At 47.3% G+C, this 20,245-nt stretch overlaps 1 protein-coding gene across 2 annotated transcripts in view; it reads right to left on the bottom strand.

Moving 5' to 3' along the window:
- The window catches only part of ANKH (ANKH inorganic pyrophosphate transport regulator), a 170,133-nt gene that overhangs the window by 30,196 nt on the left and 119,692 nt on the right, over nucleotides 1-20,245 (bottom strand). Inside the window, exons 5-9 of one of the 2 annotated variants that reach the window (XM_061393853.1) lie at nucleotides 15,044-15,214; nucleotides 12,976-13,110; nucleotides 9,688-9,780; nucleotides 5,687-5,782; nucleotides 2,398-2,898 (exon numbers count right to left, since the gene is read on the bottom strand). In XM_061393853.1, the coding sequence (XP_061249837.1) occupies nucleotides 2,692-2,898; nucleotides 5,687-5,782; nucleotides 9,688-9,780; nucleotides 12,976-13,110; nucleotides 15,044-15,214 (702 nt within the window). In that variant the 3' untranslated portion in view covers nucleotides 2,398-2,691. Of the gene's footprint in view, nucleotides 1-2,397; nucleotides 2,899-5,686; nucleotides 5,783-9,687; nucleotides 9,781-12,975; nucleotides 13,111-15,043; nucleotides 15,215-20,245 lie in introns of those variants that run through there. The other variant, XM_061393852.1, reaches the window with a different exon arrangement.

The raw sequence follows: 20,245 nt of genomic DNA, 5'->3' as shown, positions 1-20,245 counted from the left end.
AACACTTTAGAAAAAAAAGACCACGCGTTTGGGGTACCAAATTGGCAAGTTGGGTACATTTAGCAAGCTCATCCATTCACTTCACCACAGTGGCCTCACATCCAGGAATATGGGGGTCTGGTACCTTTTGGAGTGCTTCTCTGCACTAAAAAGCCTATTGAAAAGACATATCCTACCTGGTTAGTGGTTTCTATTCTGTCCCCAAGGCTGGGATTCAGGGGGCAATTGTGATCAGTTCCAAGGGGCTGTGTTTCTGTAAGTTTAGTGTTATCAGTTCCTCTCCCCAAGAGGAAGGAACACCTGCCTCCTTCACCAGCTCATGGCCACCACCCTCTGTCTGCGATCACCACAAGTGTCTACTAGAGAAACGCAGCCTCTCAGGACACTGGGTGTCATGGGGCTTTATACTCAGTAACGTTAGGGACGGAGACCATGGCTCTGCCGGAAGGTTCTGGGCCAACCTGGCTGCCTGCTTCTGACCCCAGCGCCAGCTACAGCCTTGTTCTTCGTGGTGCCACCTTGTCCTGCACAGCTCGGATCGCTGGCCTCCTCTGAGTGGCCGCTGCACCACACCTGCTCCCGCCATGCGGCATGCCTTCTGAAGCTATTCTTTCAACCTTACTTAAAGAGAGCATATTTCTGAACTGTGCGTTCCTTCACCCCAAACAGCAGTGTGTCCGCCTGCGGTCACCCTGCTGACCCTGGTCTGCATCATGTCTGCTCCTTTGTTGCTATTGAGGGGATTAATTTTTATCAGGGGGTTCTTACTATTTTGAAGTTGATCTTTCAGATCAGCTAAAGCTCTCCCTTTTCACCCTCACTCCCATCAAATGGTCTAAAGAAGACAATCAGTGATTTTCTAAGTTTCCTAAAGGCAGGGAAGCAAGATGCTCTTTGGGACAAACTTCTGCTTTCCTACCTTACACTCTTCCTAAATCCACTTCCTCTTCCAACTGGGCAGAATGCATTCTGGGCTGCTTGTCTTAAAGCCCAGTGGTTCAGACAAACTCTCAGATAAGAAAATGAGGGAAGAATGAACTTTTGGAGTCAGGGATTCACTCTAAGTTAAATTGAAAATCTGTACTCGGGTATAAGCATATACATGCATTGTAGCATGCTGAAATATTAGTCTCGTGTTGTTGCTAAGTTGTGCTCAACTTTGCAACCCCATGGACTGCAGAATGCCAGGCCTCCCTGTCCCTCACTATCTTCCAGAGTTTGCCAAGTTCATGTCCCTTGAATCAGTGATGCCATCCAACCATCTCATCCTCTGTCGCCCTCTTCTCCTTTTGCCTTCAATCTTTCCCAGCACCAGGGTCTCTTATTAACTGTCAAAAGTATTTTTCACAGGCAAAGACAGATATTGAACTGAACATGTCAGGGCCTGAAGAATGGGCCTGTTCTGACTGCAAGATGAGTTTCTGCTCTGGAAAGTACAGGTTTTCCTTCAAAAAGCAGTTAGCATCACTGGGTCACTGAGTGTCTGCAACATCTGTGGTGCCAGCTCTTCTCAAAGTCCCGGAGAGAAGAGTCACTAATGACCAAAGGACCAGCGCTTGGCAAAGTGCTCTAATCCTAGGCAATGCGTAGAAAGCTCTGGAACCATCAGAAGGCTCGCACTTGGTACAGAATATCGCCCACTGCAATAAGCACTATGTGTCTACCCTAAGTGCTCTGCAATGTTAATTTCCTGATACTATGTAGTTTAAAAATTAAAAAGGTGAAAATAGACTCTCAAGTAAAAGGCCTCTTAAGAGCTTTAAAAAGAAGATAACCTCAGTATAAATAAGGAGACTGTGGCTCAGGAGGGGTGAATGCCATCGGCACCTTTCTGATCCTGATCACACAGGTAAGTATTAATTGATTCCTGTGTTTGTGTTTTGCTTATTGTGCCCCTTCTGTGTAAGGCAGGATGCTAGGCCCTGGGGATAAAAGGTGACTAACCCACAGACCCTGCCTAGGGAAGTTCAGGGCCTACAAGGAATAATAGATGTGAAGAATGAACATGGTAAGCGCTATACAAAGCTGTATGCACTAAAGTGACAGCATACCAATGAATTTAGGGGAAAACCCTTATATTTTTTCTATATATCTTTTAAGGGCAATTCCTGGTGGCTCAGTGGTAAAGAATCCGCCTGCCAATGCAGGAGATGCAGGTTCGATCGCTAGGTTAGGAGGATCCCCTGGAGAAGGAAAGGGCAACCCACTCCAGTATTCTAGCCTGGAAAGTCCTATGGACAGAGGACCCTGGTGGGCTACAGTCCACAGGATCATCAAGAGTAGGACATGACTGAGTATGCACACAGGCCAGCCTCTAGCCAAGATGTCAGAGCCGACTGATTGAGGACCAGTTGATTGAGTCATTATAAAGATAACGTATCTGCTGCTGTGCTGTGCTCACTTGCTCAGTCATGTCCAACTCTTTGCAACCCTATGGACTGTAGCCCACCAGATTCCTCTGCCCATGGGATTTTCCAGGCAAGAATACTGAAGTGGGCTGCCATTTCCTATTCCAGGCGATCTTCCTGGCCCAAGGATCGAACACTCACCTTTTGCGTCTCCTTCATTAGCAGCCAGATTCTTTGGCACCACCTGGGAAGCACCATCTGAGACACACCATAATACTACCGTTTGTGTTGCTGAAGAAACCACTGCTTCAGGCGTGCCGGCAAGCCCTGGCCTCAGGGCCAACTATCTGTTCCTGTTTGCTGGAACAGCACAGTGCAGAGGAAGGCCCTGGAGAAGGAGCTTGGAAGGCGGGCTTCTAGCTGGTGCTATCACAGGCAGACCTCGGAGATAATGCAGGTTTTGGTCTAGACTTCCTTGGTGGCTTGGATAGTAAAGAATCTGCCTGCAATGCAGGAGACCTGGGTTCAATCCTTGGGTCAGGAAGATCCCCTGGGGAAGGAAACAGCAATCCACTCCAGTATTCTTTCTTGGAAAATTCTACGGACAGAGGAGCATGGTGGGCTACAGTCCATGGGGTCACAAAGAGTCAGACACAACACTTTCACACTTTGACTTTTTACTGCCACAGTAAAGTGAATATTGCAATAAAGCATGATTTAAAATTTAAGCTTTATTAAATACATGTATAGACATCTCTTGGAACTATTTTGCGCCATCACCGTAAAGTGAATATTGCAATAAAGTGAGTCACATGAATTTTTTGGTTTCCCAGTGCACATAAAAGTTATTTGTTGTTGCTAAGTTGCTAAGTCATGTGCGACTCTTTGCAATCCCATTGGCAGGCAGATTCTTTACCACCAAGCCTCCTGGGAAGACCTTTTAAAAAGTCAAATTTACCCTATACTGTAATCTGGGCTTCTCAGGTCACTCAGTGGTAAAGAATCTGCCTGTGAATGCAGGAGACTCGGGTTTGATCCGTGGATCAGGAAGATCCCCTGGAGAAGGAAATGGCAACCCACTTCAGTATTCTTGCCTGGGAAATCCCATGGACAGAGGAGCCTGGCAGGGTACAGTTCACAGGGTCGGGGTTGCAAAGAGTTGGACACAACTGAAGCTACTTAGCACACATGCACAGATGGTAGGATTAGAATAATTAAATAGCTAAAACTAAATAACTAATACTAAAAATTAAATAACACCTATGGGAAAGCGAAGCATTTTTCTAGCTTTTACATGGTTATCACTTCAAAATACACTTGCTGCTTTTATTTTAGAAGTACAGAGTATTGCCTGTGAACTGAAGGAAGGAAGGAATATCCGTAAACTCAGTCTGCTAAGGTTCTCCATCAGACTTGACCGTAACTGAGGGAGGAGGTCCACGTGGAGTGAGAGGAGACAGGGGAGCCAGACCCTGACCGCAGAGTGAGCAACAGCCCAAAGCTTCCAGCTCTTGGAACTGGATGGTGTCCAAGTCACAGACCCTGGCATCCGAACCAACTTCCAGTCTCTTAACACAGGCTCCAAAAGCTGAGGTCTGCTCCGGGAATAGAAACCTTCTCTGTTTTTCCTAAAATCCTCTTTTAAATGGTTTCAAGGTTGTGCAGTGTTTTGCTAATGTTTTAGGGAACTATGGAAAAATTTGCACACTGTAGGGAGAAATAATACAACCAGGAGAACCAGGAGAACAGGGTTGCTGGGCTACCTGACTCAGGCAGCCGTGCTGTCAGGGGTCTCCCCACCCAGGGGAGGTGGCCTGGAATATGCTTCTGACATCCCCTTGCAGTTTCCCAGTTTCATGGGGGACGGACTGAGAGGGAGGGCTGGGCTGGGGTGATGGAGTGGCCAAGGATGCCGAGTCATGACCCAGTGTCAGAGGGCTTAGGTGATGGGGCTATAGACCTCGTGTTGTCCTTGATGAGTTTATTCAGGTGCTGGGTCAAAGGATCAAATATTAAACTATGGGTTTTTTTTTTTTTAATCCAAGCGAAGTTTAAAATGTGTGTCAGACTTGATTTTAAGGGACCCCTCTTAGGGCTCATCTAGCTAAGTGGTTCTTGTGATAATGGCCAGTGACAACGCTCATGATGTTCCTGTCATCACTTGTCTCCAAACCTCTTCTTGTCTTATGTCCTCGGTACCAGTCATTTATGATGGGAACTGCACACACTCAGCTATTTCTGTTATGGTTTTTCCATTATGCTGTAAAAAAGGAGAATTTCTACAGGACTTAAATATGTAGTCACCACAACAAACAAGGAACTGAGTTCAAAAGACCTCTATTTCATCTTATCCTCTTCTCATCTCCATCTTTAAAACTCACAGAGCACAGTCTACGATGTGGAGTTGTTTATGAATGCCATTATTATTTTCTTGCTGCTGTTGATAAATGTTACAAACAACCTTAAATTATATACTGTGTACTTTGGATTATAGAGCATTTTGGAATTTTTTCTCATGTTTTCTGAACATATCTCCTACATCTGAACTGCCCAGGTGAGTTGATAAAGGAAGGGTGTGTACTGCTTATTTAAGGCTGTGCAGCACCACCGACAGGCCCTGCCAATGAGGAGGCTCTATCCACTCTTGTTCACACCTCTATCCTTGAAGACGGCACAGGGTTTCAGATCCTGTAGGTGCCTGGTAAGTGTGTGGTGAATCATGGCTCCATAGGAAGGATATAGCAGTGTAAACATACAAAGAAAGGAACTTTCACCCATGAAACAATCATACCAATTAAATTTGGAAAAGAGACAGTTGACTCTGGGTGTTTAAAGATGGGCTGGAAATTATTCAGTAAGACAGAATATCATTAAGAAAGGCAAAGCCTGCCTTCTTCAGCAGGAGGAAGCCCCTTACAGAAATGCCAGAAGTTCTTAGACCCAGTGAAAGTGAAAGTTGCTTAGTCGTGTCCGACACTTTGCGGCCCCATGGACTGTAGCCTGCCAGGCCCTCTGTCCAAGGAATTCTCCAGGCAAGGACACTGGAGTGGATGGCCATTTCCTTTCTCTAGGGGATCTTCCCAAACCAGGGATCGAACCCAGGTCTCCTGCCTGCAGGCAGATTCTTTACTGTCTGAGCCACCAGGAGAAGCATAGACCTGATGCCATCCTTGATTAACTGTCATTTGTATTTTGGGATGAAAATATCTAGGAGAGGCTGTCACCTTATCCAGCACAGCACTGCATTATGGAATACAAGACTTCTCCCTTTAAAATGGCAATTTCCTCTTTTCTAAAACCAGACACAGAGGCGGGGGCGGGGGTGGGTCTGTCCTTACCGTCAGCGACAAGGCCATGCAGACGAACGTGAACTTCTTGATGTGGGCTGCCGTGACCGTGTTGCTCGTGCTCACCAGTTTATTGCTGGGGTTATTCTAGAGGGGGCAAGAAAAGGCTCCGGGTTATCCTGGGCTGACCACTCATGCTTCTTACCGAGCATCTCGTTTCTGTTTGATTTGACGCGTCTGAAGCATAGATGTCAAGGGACAGCTTCGAAGACGGCTGCCACTGGACGTCTCTCTCAGACAGCTGTCAGGTTTTTGGATGTGATCGCTAACCAGAGGGAGCTCCGGACTGAATTGCCCAGCAGTGTCTCCAGAGTCAGTCCCCTCTCTGGGGCGCTGGGTGCCCAGCCACCTAGTTCAGGGCCCCAGCACTTCCTGCAGTGTCCGACCATCCTGGGCTCTTCAGTCAAGGATGGCAACTGAGCCTGCATCAGGGGGCAGCTGAGCCCCCAGATCGTATCTGGGGGCACATGTCAAGACTCCTGTGAGGGGCACATTTGCTCCCTAAGATAAAGGACTGGGTGTTTTACCCATCTCTTTAGCTCCTGCAACTCAGCACCACCTTTCTTAAGTAGAGAAGATGCTCAAACAGCCCTTGTTAAATTGAAATGTGAGCACACGGATGTAGGGGCCCTCTGACACATCCCCGAGGCTGGCTGATGCCATCTCAGCGTCATTGCTAAGTGTACCCACCACTCAATCAAAACCCTTGATTGAGGGTTGCGTGTCCGGCCCTCGACTATGAACGGCAGCTGAGAAAAACAACGCCCGCCTCGTTATGGATCCACCGAGCCCCAGAGTTGACTCACGGAAACAAACGACAAGCCCCTGGCTCCCACATCAGCCTAATGACAGATGTACAAGTGGAGGTGTTACAGGTCCCACTTGCAAGAGACCTTTTGATGTGTGCTTCCCATCAGAGGCTGAGACAGTCTCTGGAAGCCCTTCTCATTTGTGCTGCCAGCGCAAACCCCTGGAGGGGTTTCCGTTTTCTTCACTCCGGTCTCTAAAGCACACCTGCTTTTCCTGGAAAACAGACTGCTGTGCTGGCACAGTGCCCACCACAGCGTGGAGGACATCTCTTCATCTGCTCTCCCCAAGGATCCACGAGGATGGTCCCCTGGTGGGCTGGGTGAGGAGGAGGCCCCTCTTCCAAATGCACATGCCTGCCCCCTGCCCCTTCGTGGTGGCAGCCACAGGCCCCAGCTCCCCCAAGTGTGCTTTGATTTTTAAGACAGCAAATATGTTTGCCAATATGGTTGGAGTAAACCAGCACGTATCATTAGCTCAGCATCAGTGTCTCGTCTTGCTTGCCCCGTCAGCTTTTTCTCAGAGACACAGTCTTTTGCAAGATGATAACCAAACACTAGAGAGAATGTGGAAGAGTGGAAAACTCTCCCATCTCCCTGTTTAGCTAGAAACATCAGAAGTTATGCGAGAAATGTTAAATCTCTAAGTCTGGAACCCACAAGCAGGCTAAGGATTTTCAACTGTCAATGCAGCAAATTCCGGAAGTCCACACAGAGGTGTCTAAGATCTGGGTGAATAGACGGCATTCATGGGAATGGCCGGGGAAGTGTGGTGGAATGCATGGTGACGACGGGGAGGTTTCACAAGGATCCTGATTTCCTCCAGCATCGAGCTTAAGGGATGCTCCTTAAAGGGATTTTTTTCACAGCATCTAACCTCTGTGATCGTGAATAAAACAATGTTTTTCTTGGCTGCTCTTAGCGAAATTGTACAGGGCTGTATTGTTAAGTTTAATCATTTCAAGGTAGCCAAAACCAATTTCAGATGAGACGCTCACAACCAGGAGGTTTGAACACAAGTACAACCCTGCTATTGGATGTTATTGCTGCTGCTGCTGCTACTAAGTCGCTTCAGTCATGTCTGACTCTGTGCGACCCCATAGACGTCAGCCCTCCAGGCTCCCCCGTCCTTGGGATTCTCCAGGCAAGAATTCTGGAGTGGGTTGCCATTTCCTTCTCCAATACATAAAAGTGAAAAGTGAAAGTGAAGTCACTCAGTCATATCCGACTCTTAGCGACCTCATGGACTGCAGCCCATCAGGCTCCTCTGTCCATGGGATTTTCCAGGCAAGAGTACTGGAGTGGGGTGCCATTGCCTTCTCCGATTGGATGTTATTATATATTCTTATTCTCCAAGAGCTAAACATTTAGCAAGAAGACTTATATCCATCTTGGTTTTCGAGGACTTATTTCTATACACGTGTTCCTTGACATGAGAATACTGATTTCCCTCCATAGATTGGCTTAAACCCAGTCCAACATAGCTCTCTGCTGCATGTGACTCAGACCTTCTGAAGTCCACTCTCAAAGGGCTGGGAAGCAGGCATCAAAGGCATTTTTTAGGACACGCTCTGCATTCTGATGCTCCGAGTGAATGTTGGCAAGCAGTGGAGCGACCAGCTCATTGTTTACTGGGGAAGTTCCAACCCTGTAAAGAGTTCTGAACGAGAGCCTCCCTCTCTCATGTGTGGCTGTGTGGGGGTGATCCCTGTCTTGCCTGGAGGGGAGCTGCTACTCATAGGTGACTGATTATGGGTTGGGGGAGAGAGGCAGGTAATCTGCTGGGGATGCTGGTGAACACACTTCCTCTAGTCACCTCTCAGGGCTCTTTTGGGACCAGATTAAAATGATGTCAGCAATGACTCTGAGCTGCTGCTGCTGCTGCTAAGTTGCTTCAGTCGTGTCCGACTCTGTGCAACCTCATAGACGGCAGCCCACCAGGCTCCCCCGTCCCTGGGATTCTCCAGGCAAGAATACTGGAGTGGGTTGCTATTTCCTTCTCCAATGCATGAAAGTGAAAAGTGAAAGTGAAGTCGCTCAGTCATGTCTGACCCTTAGCGACCCCATGGACTGCAGCCTACCAGGCTCCTCCGTCCATGGGATTTTCCAGGCAAGAGTACTGGAGTGGGGTGCCATTGCCTTCTCTGACTCTGAGCTAGTTCTACATAAATCCAAACAGTTGCTATTATGAGTACAAGGGGTACGTTGTTTGCTTTTTTCCTATTTTTTCATTTTAAAACATTGCATACCATCTTTTGGGGGAGGGGTCTCTTTTTCTACTTATTTGCTTTAGGTTGAATGTTTAAATAATTATGCTTGAATGAAAAAGGCATTTCTCAAATGATCTGCAGGTCAGTGTTGACCTGGTCTCAGGTTACAGGTCTGAAGACTTATGTGCCTCCCTGAAATGTCAGCAGAAGCTTTCAACTAGAATAAGTTCATCCCAGTCCTGAATATTCATTGGAAGGACTGATGCTGAAGCTGAAACTCCAATCCTTTGGCCACCTGATGTGAAGACTGACTCATTGGAAAAGACCCTGATGCTGGGAAAGATTGAAGACAGGAGGAGAAAGGGAGGACAGAGAATGAGATGGTTGGATGGTATCACTGACTCAATAGACATGAGTCTGAGTAACCTCCAAGAGTTGGTGATGGACAGGGAAGCCTGGAGTGCTGCAGTCCATGGGGTTGCAAACAGTTGGACACGACTGAGCAACTGAACTGAACGGAACCAGCCTGGACCCAGGGTGTGCATGTACTCCCTTGAAAGAAAGCCATTAGCTTATGAACTCAAGCACACAACTGTCTGTACCTTCACATCAGCTATGAGGTCAGTAAAAACAAACAAACAAAAAGCAACAAACCACAGAACTGAAAACAATATATTAATTTTTTTGAGAGTATCGTTTCCCTTTTGCAAATAATTTCTCAACAGGAGTAACCTAGAAGTGAGGACCAGTTTGGAGACACGTCCTGGGAGCCGCATCAAGGCAAGCATCAATTCGCCTCTGTGATTTCCTGAGGGACGTGTTCCACAATTACCTCCGCCAGCCCCAATGCTAAATCAACCTTGAAGAGGGAGGTGAGGCTGAGAGACACTGAGGTCTCCATCACCGGAGACTGCTGTCTCTCAAACGCTAATTTTAAAGAGAGTGTTTTGGAAACCGCGCCACAGGAGGTTCTCACCTTGTCAAAAGCGGGGTAGACAGCACGGATTTCCGTCAACCAGCCATACGGCATGTGACCCACGGGGTATGTGGCCGTCAGAATTGCCACAGCCTGCAAGAGGAAGAGCAGGCAGTTAGCAAGGCATCCGCAGAGAGCATCTCCAGCCTCTGCCTGCCGCCTGCCACGTGGCAGCACGAGCCCACTCAGCTACAGTCCCCCGACAGGTCATTCCATCCTGGGTGACAGCATGGCCAGCCTTGGAACGGCCCTGGAGCAGGAGGAAGGGGCAGAGGCCCCCTGCATCCTGGGGAGCGGGCTGAGCAGGTCCAGGGTATGCATCTTGTTTTAGATACGTTTATCCAGGCCCCGATCGCCAATTGAAAAGCCAAGATTTCAACCCTGGTCTGCCAGGTTCTCACGGAGCCAAACGGAACCCTCTAGTCTAGCCCGATTCTTGAGTCTCCAGATGCGATTCTGAGCTCCACCCCTGCTGTCTGAACACTCGGCACTCAGGGACCACCTCTCCGCCTCCACGCTGTACTTCAGGGAAGCTGCGCACCTGTTCATGGCTTTATGGTACTTGCCACCCCACTCAACTCCCTTCCAGTCTGTTCAGCCCAGGAGAGCCCAATTCTGATGTTTAACTTGAGACAACTAATACTTCTCACAGGAAGCCAAACAGGTTCTTCCAGGAATAGGAGACTTTCATTTCTTTGTTGTTGTTCAGTCTCTAAGTCTCGTTCCACTCTTTGCGACCCCACGGACTGCAGCATGCCAGGCTTCTCTGTCCTTCACCAACTCCTGGAGCTTGCTCAGATTCATGTCCATCGAGCCGGTGATGCCATCCAACCATCTCATCCTCTGTCGTCCCCATCTCCTCCCCTGCTTTCAATCTTTCCCAGCATCAGGGTCTTTTCCAATGAGCCAACTCTTTGCATCAGGTGGCCAAAGTATTGGAGTTTCAGCTTCAGCATCAGTCCTTCAATGAATATTCAGGGTTGATTTCCTTTAGGATGGACTGGTTTGGTCTCCTTGCAGTCCAAGGGACTCTCAAGCGTCTTCTCCAACACCACAGTTCAATTCTTCGGCACTCAGCCTTCTTTATGGTCCCACTCTCCTATCTGTACGTGACTACTGGAAAAGCCACAGCTTTGACTATACAGACCTTAGCTGGCAAAGAGATGTCTCTGATTTTTACTACGCTTTCTGATCTTGTCATAGCTTTTCCTCCAGGGAGCAAGCATTTTTTAATTTCATGGTTGCAGTCACCCTTCATTTTGATGCCAGAAATGTGAGTGAGGTAGGTCTTTAGCTGGTGAAGACACTGCTCTGAGGAGCAAGTGGTAGAATCAGGCAGATCTGGATTCCAGCATCACTCCATCACTTCCCAGGTGTGTGTGAAGCATGAACCCTCTCAGGCCCCCTCTCTGTTCCTCCAGCAAAACCACGAGACTAACAACAACCACAGCACAGGGCTGTTGGGAGTCAATGAGATGTATGCAAGCACCAACACCATCAGAAGCAGACAGTTAATTCCTGTCAGTTCTGTCCCCCTATGCTGAGGTCTGTCTCTATGCACTGAAGTCCATTTAGAAATTATTTTAACATACAAATTGTCTTGGTTGTTTTTTTATTTTTAGGGGAAGATGGAATTCTAGCACACAGGTGATTGGTGGTGGTGGGGGGGCGGGGGGCACGTCCCATGCTTTTTACAGGACAGCTGAAACAAAAGTATTAGGTTAAAAAGCTGCTGTGTCACAGAAGCCACCCCAGAGGACATTTATGAGTCAAGAAAACAAAATCCAGGAACCTACGGAGGCAAGAGAAAGCATTCGGCTTGTGATTTATGTACTTCTCTTTCCAGGCCAACATGAGCTGCTTCCCGGGACATGGAACCTGGCAAGAGACCCCGGCCTGGAGACGTGCTGAAAGTGCATGCAAGGGCACTTGTGTAAACAGGAGGCCCTCAGGAGCGGCCACCGGCTTTCCTGAAGGATCAGCAGTCCCAGAGCCAGAATTAATTCCCCAGAAGGCAGCAGATGAGCAAACAAACGAAGTCTTTCTATTTGTTTATACCATACTGGCATGATGGAAAAAAATTAAAAAATGCTTCGACTCTCTCCCTAGAGGAGCTGCCAGTTTCCCGAACAATTTCTTGAGTTGTGAGTAAACAGAGGAGACTCTCCTTTGAAGGAGGGCAGGTTGCCAAAGATGCAGAAAGCCATGGTGGGTTGGGTGGCACATGCAGGAGGCAGAGCAACGACAGGTGAGGGAGGTGGGCAGAACACAGAAGCATCAGCCCTTGCCCTCTGGGTACTTCTGCACATGGCCGGTCCCATCGTCTTCTATGACTACAGTGAAGAGGCTCCATGCTGACTCCATGGGAAAATGGAGAGGCCATTGAGTGGGAGAAAGAAAACCTGGATTCTAACACAGTCCAGCTTCTTGCTACTTTTGCGTCCTTACCTCGGTTTTTTCATGTGGTAAAAGAGAAGGAAGAATAAAATATCTTCTTCCATACTCATTATATTCGTTCAGTTGCTTAGACGCATCCGACTTTTTGCGACCCTAAGGACTGCAGCCCGCCAGGCTTCTCTGTCCTTCACTATCTCCTAGGAATTTGCTCAAACTCATCTCATCTTCCGTCTTCCCCTTCTCCTCCCACCCTCAATCTTTCCCAGCATCAGGGTCTTTTCCCGTGAGTCGGCTCTTCGCATCAGGTGTCCAAAGTATTGGAGCTTTATCATCAGTCCTTCCAATGAATATTCAGGGTTGATCTCCTTTAGGATTGACTGGTTGGATCTTCTTGTAGTCCAAGGGACTCTCAAGAAGTCTTCTCCAGTACCACAGTTCAAAAGCATCAATTCTTCGGTGATCAGCCTTCTGTATGGTCCAACTCTCACATCCATATACAACTACTGGAAAAACCATAGCTTTGATTATACAGACCTGTGTTGGCAAAGTAATGTCTCTGCTTTTTATTAGGCTGTTTAGGTTTGTCATAGCTTTTCTTCCAAGGAGTAAGTGTCTTTTAATTTCATGGTTGCAGTCACCGTCCAGTTGATTTTGGAGTCCAAGAAAATAAAGTCTGTCACTGTTTCCATACTCATAATAAAACAAAATCACATCATTCTAAGTCACGGATGGAGATCCTCAATGCTTCCTTGTGTGAAGGTATCATAGAACGTAATATCACAGAATTTCTTAGCTCTCAAGAGGAACTGGAAACAAATTTGTCAGCCATCTCCCCGCCCCGATTTGTTACACGGTGACTTTGGGCACCCATGTTCCCAGAAGGTGCCTTACCTCCGTAGCTGCAGAACTGCCACCGAGGTCCCGGGAAACAAAGAGGTTGACAATGGGCCTACTGATTCTTTGTGTGGCCAAGATGAGCGCCAGAGGCCACCAGAAACTCAGCATCTTTCTTATTGTTGCATCTCCCTGTATCAACAAAATGGGATAAAAGTTCGCTGAACTTGAGAAGAAGAACAGAAAAAAATAATTCGGAGTCAAAGCCTTTTCTTTTGATGTCAATCATGAGTCAGTTCACTATACTTAAAAATAATGTAGGAAAAGCCTCTGTAGACAAGCCAAGTTGAATTAAAATAAAATGTACAGTCTTATTAGAATTGAACTTAGACAGCTGGCAAGCTCCCGTGAAATCAAAACACGCCTTTAAGCTTGATGGCTTCAAACCACTACTGTCTAAACAGGGCAATGCTAACCCAAGCAGAACCCAGCTTCACAGCCCGAGAAACAGGTGGGAAAAGTTCTTGTTCATATCATAAAACGGACTGGCTAGAAGCCATGTCGGTAAGAGGTAACTTGTAGAAGTAAAACATTATTGTAATTTATTTTGGAATCAGTATGGTCACAAATGTGCCTAATTATTTGGGCACTCTATAAGTCTATGACAGACATTCCTAATCTCAAGGCTCTGACATGTAAATGTTCACAAGCATAAGCAAAATAAAAGCACAGTAAAGAGAAGGCTATTTATTAACAATTCCACAGCAAAGATAGGCACTATCTTTAACACCTGGCTTTTATCAAGTGACTTTGGTTTTGAGCCTTCATAAAGGTAAGTGTTGCATCCTGGAGCCATCTCAGTCACTTTATTTCCCTTTGCTAGCAGCTGAATGTTAGGATGGGTTGCTACCATCAAGACCAATCTGATGTGGTGGTCCTCATGATGGAAATATCTCAATCTGATATTATTGATGGCCTGACCTCAGATCAAGGTGAGTGGTCAGTACAAGGACTGTTTTGACATGACAAAAGTAACATATGGTCAAAGGTGGGATCAGGGTTAGAGTGTGGTAATGTACTTAATTTATATATATATATATATAAATTGAAATTGCTAGTCATTCAGTCACGTCTGACTCTTTGCAATCCCATGGACTGTAGCTCACTAGGCTCCTCTGTCCATGAGATTTCCCAGGCAAGAATACTGAAGTGCGTTGCCATGCCCTCCTCCAGGGGATCTTCCCGACCCAGGGATAGAGTGGTCTATTTATATTTATATATAAATACAAAGTCATGTCTGCTTGCCTTATAGCTGGCTAGATACCAACCCAACTGATATTAGAAGGTAGAGAAGATTAGCATACATATAAATCAGATACTGTTTACACCAGTGATGAAAAGTATGCTTTGGGCATCTGGGTAAGATTATACCTTGCTTGTACCATATTCACCTTTTGAGGCACAGGCCAATCTCTGTGGGCTTCTGAGACCACATCCCTCTCTTCCTTCTCTCAGCCTCAGAGGGGAAGCTCTTGTATTCCCATTGTGGTCTCTGTGCTGTCTTGTCTGAATATTGTTCCTGTGTTGGTGACTAAGCCAAATGGGACATAAAGCTGACTGAGGCCACAGGCCATATTTAAAATTTCCTGTGTCACCTAAACCTTCCCCAACTCTCTGTGTAGAAGGTACCTGAATGAGTGTGTTTAGCCAGTACAGAAAGCCCAAACCCAGTCTGGATCCCTGATGTGAAATTAAACAAATATGAGTTCAATGGTACCAGGGCTCCTGAAATCTTTGTTGATCAGAGTGACTTCCTTTTGACCACAGAGTAAGAAGAACCATCAACATTGTGCCTCCTCCTCCGCCTGACATGACTCACCGTGACTCAGTCTTCTTGTACGGAGATAAGAAGGCTGGAGAGTGACCTCTAAGGTCTCTCTTCCATCTCTACAGTTCATCAGCTCTCCAGCTGTTTATCCCTGTGGACATTACCAAGCACTTGACCTTGGGATATGACATCCCAGAGCACCTGCCTGTTAGCTGATATGTCGAATCACAGGGGTAGGATCAAACTGTATTCCCCTCGGATGTACAGACAGGCTGTCCTCAGGGACTAAGGACCTACCCCCAGCTCCGGTCCACTCCTGTCCGGGATGATGTCGTGGATGTTCTTGTAGTAGCCCAGACACAGGGTGGTGCAGCGCACGAGGGCGCCCATGTACAAGGACAGGATGGGGATAAGCAGCGGCTCCCTGCATTCCAGGTGACTGTGAAGTAGAATGGCTACAAAAACGACCTGAGGGGAGGGGAAACAGACAGTCATCAGGGAGAGGACAGAACCAATTAACAGAAGCCCAGCCCAACTCTTGCACCCGGAACTGAGATGGATGTCTGAGCAGAAGCCTTGACACTGAAGGTGAGGAGAGCAGGACCTGGGGTTACCGCTCAACGCTCCTCTGGGAGAATCCAGGGTCAAATGTTTGGGAAGCACTGGAAGAACACACAGCCACCGTGTTATGTTCACCACTAAGTACTTCTTTTAAGGCAACTGCACACCTGGTCAACGTTATTGCTAAAGACTGTCCAGAAGCTTTGGCTTCCCAGACCCTAAACGATGCCCGCCCCAGGTGTACATGTAATCCATGCCAGAGGACCTAAGTGACCTTCCGCAAAGGACAGAACAGTGAAGTGCGACGGGCCACAGAAAAATGACCATTTACATTTATACCCTGGATTCCACTAAACATGCTGCGAAAGCCGTCAGTGTTAATTACAAAGCAGAGAATCAAAGTTTAAGATATGGACTTACAAAGGTGGCATAGGTCAGAAAAATACAAAGTCAGCAGGGATTGAAATAATAGTAAAGTGTCAGTCTCTATTGAATGGTACAGGCTCCGAAAGCAAATTTATCAAACCATTTAACTTCCCATCTTGTAGAAATGAGGGAATCAGTCCAGCCTCTGGGCAGAGTCCTGGGATTCCCATCTTGGGAGGAGCCCTGAGGAATAGAGGGTGAAGAATGGAGGGTGCTGAGGTAGGAAAATGGGGGAGGGGAGAGAGGATCTGAGCTACATCAACCTTCTTAGCCAATCATCCATGGAAGGATAGGCTTGTGAAATATACTGTTGCTAAGTGAGTCTGACCCAAGGAGGCATATTCTGATTGCTGCATTCTCAAGAAACGACTGGTGACAGAAAGTTAAAAAAGAAGCTGGAGAATGAGCATGATTCATCAAATGTGTGCATTCGACTGCTATAGGGAACAGAGCAATCCAGAGGGACTTTGGAATGAAAAGTATTAGACGTTAGAGGTGGTCAGCTTATCCCACAACCTGACACGTGTGCCGGGGCTGTTGTTCTTAAACCACTAAATGCGACAGAACCTGTCAGAGATGCCCGCAGGGGAATGCAGACGACAGAGCTACGAGACCCGGCTGCCTGGGCAGGACCTGGCTGCCCGGAGCACGGATGACGTGAGTGTCCATTCACGCTCAGGATCACACACTCACGTTCATGCTCACTGAGGATACAGCGGAGCCCACTGATGGAAGGAAAGATGCCCGTGACCGTCTCCACGCCTGCTGCTTCCCAGGGGAACAAATGTTCTGTATTAATTGAAGGATGGCAAAGACCAGCTGGGCAAAGCCTTGTTAAGGCCCTATTGTGTTTGGAACAGAAGACTGAGTTTTGCAATGTGGCCAAGATGCCCATTTATTTTGCTAACTAATCAAAGACCTCTCAGGGGCCCTAATGTGCAAACGGACTAGTACATCTGCAGCAGGCTTCACATTAGACATACACAAACCTATGGCGTTAACGAAGATGACAGTGTTTAGAGACTGAGAACACGCTGGAGGGAAAATGAGTATGTAAAGATGAACCCCTCCTCTGCCAAGTCCAGGAAGGCTCCTGGTGGCGTCATCAGGACGGCCAGATGAGCAGAATCGAAGAAGGAGATCTGGACATGAAGGAAAAAGGAGGGGGAGGTATGGAGAGGACCAGAAGGAGAAGCAGAGTGGGCTAGAGTGGGACAGAGGCGGGCAGGAGACTTTCGGCCCAGACCAGTCCAAGGCCAGATGGTTTTGTCAGCCTCCCCTGTGTTGTTAACAGCTTGATGCCGTGTGGTCCAACACTTATTGTACATCTTACATCTTCACTGCGGGCTGGGTCAGTTATCAATTTAAAACAACAGCTGGCCCTTCTGCATTTCAATCTAGAATTAAGATTTTCAGATCTGATACAGCCATCAAAACTGTATTGGGTTATTTTGCAAGCGGAACCTACAGACTCAGTAGTGAGGATTTTCCCAGGGAGAGCCTGCTCTGGGCTGGTGATTCAGTGACGGATAAGGTGGTCCCAGACTCTGTTCTCCTGGAGCTGACAGCCTCACAGGGAAGGCAGGAGTCATGGTCAACCCCTGACAAGGCCGGTGAAAGGAAGAGGGTGGCGATGATGGGAGTGAGGAGGAGGCTGTGGAGTGAAGAGGGTCGCCCCGTGGGGTGCATCTGAGCTGAGACCCAGAGCCCAGGCAGCTGGCTGGCAGCAGGTGGCGGGAGCCAGTGGTTGGTGGGGATAGCAGAGGCCAGGGCATTCCCTTCTGGGCAGAAGGATCCAGGCAAAGCCCCCAGGGGGAGGGGCTCGGCTGCATTGGGTCTGGAAGGGAGGACCGGGGCCTGGAGGGCAGAGAGCAAGGGGACAGAGGAGAGTGATTGGGCTGGGGAGGAAGCAGGGCCAGTGGGTTTTCAGCTCCTCTCAGCCTGTGATCAGGATACTGGCTTTTTATCTTAAGAACACCAAGGAGGTAATTTGAAAGCAGGTTTGAGGAGGGGGTGAGGTGGCCAGAATGTCACTGAGAATCGATTACTGTGGCCCCAGTGGGGAAGGAGGGAGGAGACCCAGAGCAGAGGGGCAGGCCAGGGGACAGGAGGCATCTCTAAGGATCCAGGTGGGAGAGCTGACCTCTCAGAACTGAGCAGCCGAGATGGGGAGAAGTGGGCTGATAAGGAAGCATCTAGGATTAAATGTTTTAGACAGATGGGAATGAAGAGGGGTGCTGCTAGGGTGGCTCCCGGGTTTCTGAGCAGATGGCAGGGGCAGAGGTTCATTCAAAAATGCAGCCATCAAGATCATGAAGATTATGAATGGAGGCTTATGATGCCTTTGAAGGATCTGAGTAGAAATATCATAGAGACATTCAGATGCCTTGTCTAGAGCCCTGAGCAGAGGACTTGGCTGCAGACAATTATTTGGTGAATATCAGTCATGTTACAGATGGTATAAATGCAGGGCAACCATCAGATTCTTCATGAATAGAATACACAGTGAGGAGGGATGGGTCTTGAGCAACTTCAGCATTTACACATCAATAGATGACCTGGGCTGTCGGAAGTAGGAGAAAAACCACGATATGGTGGTGTGAGAGCCAGTGGGAAGGGGTGTTTCATGGAGGAGGGCGAAGTCAACAGAATGAAGAGTTACTGAGACATCCGTGAAGTCAATGGAAACTGTTGTACTGGATTCAATGGCAGGCAGGTTATTAGTGAGAACTGTGTGGGTGAGCTGATGGGGCGGAAGTCAGTCTGCAGCAGGTAAAAGAAGGAAAGAGAAGGGAAGAAATGGAGACCCTGGGTGGAAACCACCTTTCTGAAAGGCCTGGCTGTGAAAAAATAGAATTGTAGCTACAGAGGTACATGGGAGCCAGAAAAAGCTTGTTGCTGATGCTGTGGTTGTGGTTGTTTTAAGAAGGCAGAAGTCTGAGCATGTTTCCACGTCAAGAGAAATGATCCAGGGGAGAGAGAAGGAGTCACTGATAACCGATGAATAAAGTTCTCCAGAAAGCGGGACAGGACGGGCTCAGAGGCACCGGAGGAAGAAGTGGCCTGGGACCAAGGAGGGACATGTGCTTTCCTGTAATGGGGACAGCAGAGGTGATGCAAGGGTCTGAAAGTAGGCATGTGGCTTTGAGCTCCTCAGTGAAGTAGGCAGTGAGGTCGTCTGCTGGGGACAGTGAGGTGGGTGGAGACGCTCGGACATGGTCACTAGAGTCAGCTGAGGTGAGTGATGGGATTGTGAATGTGTCCTGCGATCAGTTTGTCCCACTGTGAAACTTTCTGCAGGAGCACTTGCTGCCTGGGTGCACGTGGTGCGAGGTGCACACCACTGGGTGGCTCAGGACCGGGATCTCGGCAGCAGGCTGCGATGGAGAGGCAGGAGACAGGGGACTTACAGCAGTACAGCCAGATTACTCAACTGGGTTCCTGGGATCCCACCTCTGGGGCCTGAGCTGACTTCAGAAGGCCAGGGCTGACGAAAATAGCAGAAAGAGGAAAGAACTAGAGGTTCCAGCGAGGTCCAAGAACCCGCCCCACCCAGCCGCCAAAAGTTTCATTTAACACTGAGCAAGCTAAGAAAGTCCAGGTGATCATGAAATATATACAAAAGATGTGATTATTACAATAATGGTGACACAGAAAACTGTATCATTTTGGAACCAAACCAAGAGCTTTTTTTGTATTATGACATGAAATTAATTAGCTTACTAAAAATTACTTTTTAAACAGGAGTTGGCACTGACACTCAGGCATTACAGACTGTTTTCACGTTATCATTGGTGATCACTCCCTTCCTATCTATGCCAAGCTGGTATTTCAAGGGACTTTGCCTAGGACTCTACATGATTTCAATACGTTTAGACCATGAAATTTTTGCACCTTGTTTTATGTCCCTGGATAATTCCAATGTCTCTTAGTTTATAGTCTATGGGAACTTGAATATAATTTGTATCCTACTTCTGTGTGAAAATTGTACAAATCTTAATTATGTTGAATTGGTTCATGGTGCTTTTCAGGTCTACCGTATTCTTCTACTTTTCTATATATTCATTTTATTAATTTTTGAGAGCTTGATATTGAAACTCCAACCAAAGATCTTAATTCATCTACTTAAAAGTTGTAATACATAGTGAAACTGTATGTAACTTTGTTCTGGATTTTACAAGTCTCCTGTAAATGTGTTATCATACTTTCATAATTTAAAAAATTAAAAAAAAAAACCTTTAAAAATGTTTTTTAAAAAGGACTTTGCCTGGGATCTATTTATTCATTACCAGATCTGGTAATTCACAAATGCTTTCAAGTAATGAGAGGAATGAAGTTGAGGGTGGGAGTGAGAGCAAAGGACTTACGAACCAAAACTGAATTTATTCCCTCAACCAAACCGTGGTAGGGACTCAGGCTATAAGGTTTAAAATAACTACATCACTGGGAACAGCCCGAGGTCAGATGGCACCTGAATCCAGCTTCCATTGCCCCGAATAACCAGGTAGGTTT

The sequence above is a fragment of the Bos javanicus genome, chromosome 20 (assembly GCF_032452875.1).
Source record: "Bos javanicus breed banteng chromosome 20, ARS-OSU_banteng_1.0, whole genome shotgun sequence".
NCBI classification, from domain to species: Eukaryota; Metazoa; Chordata; class Mammalia; order Artiodactyla; family Bovidae; genus Bos; species Bos javanicus.
Note: the sequence above shows the minus strand (reverse complement) of the source record. Positions and strands in the feature narration are given on the sequence as shown.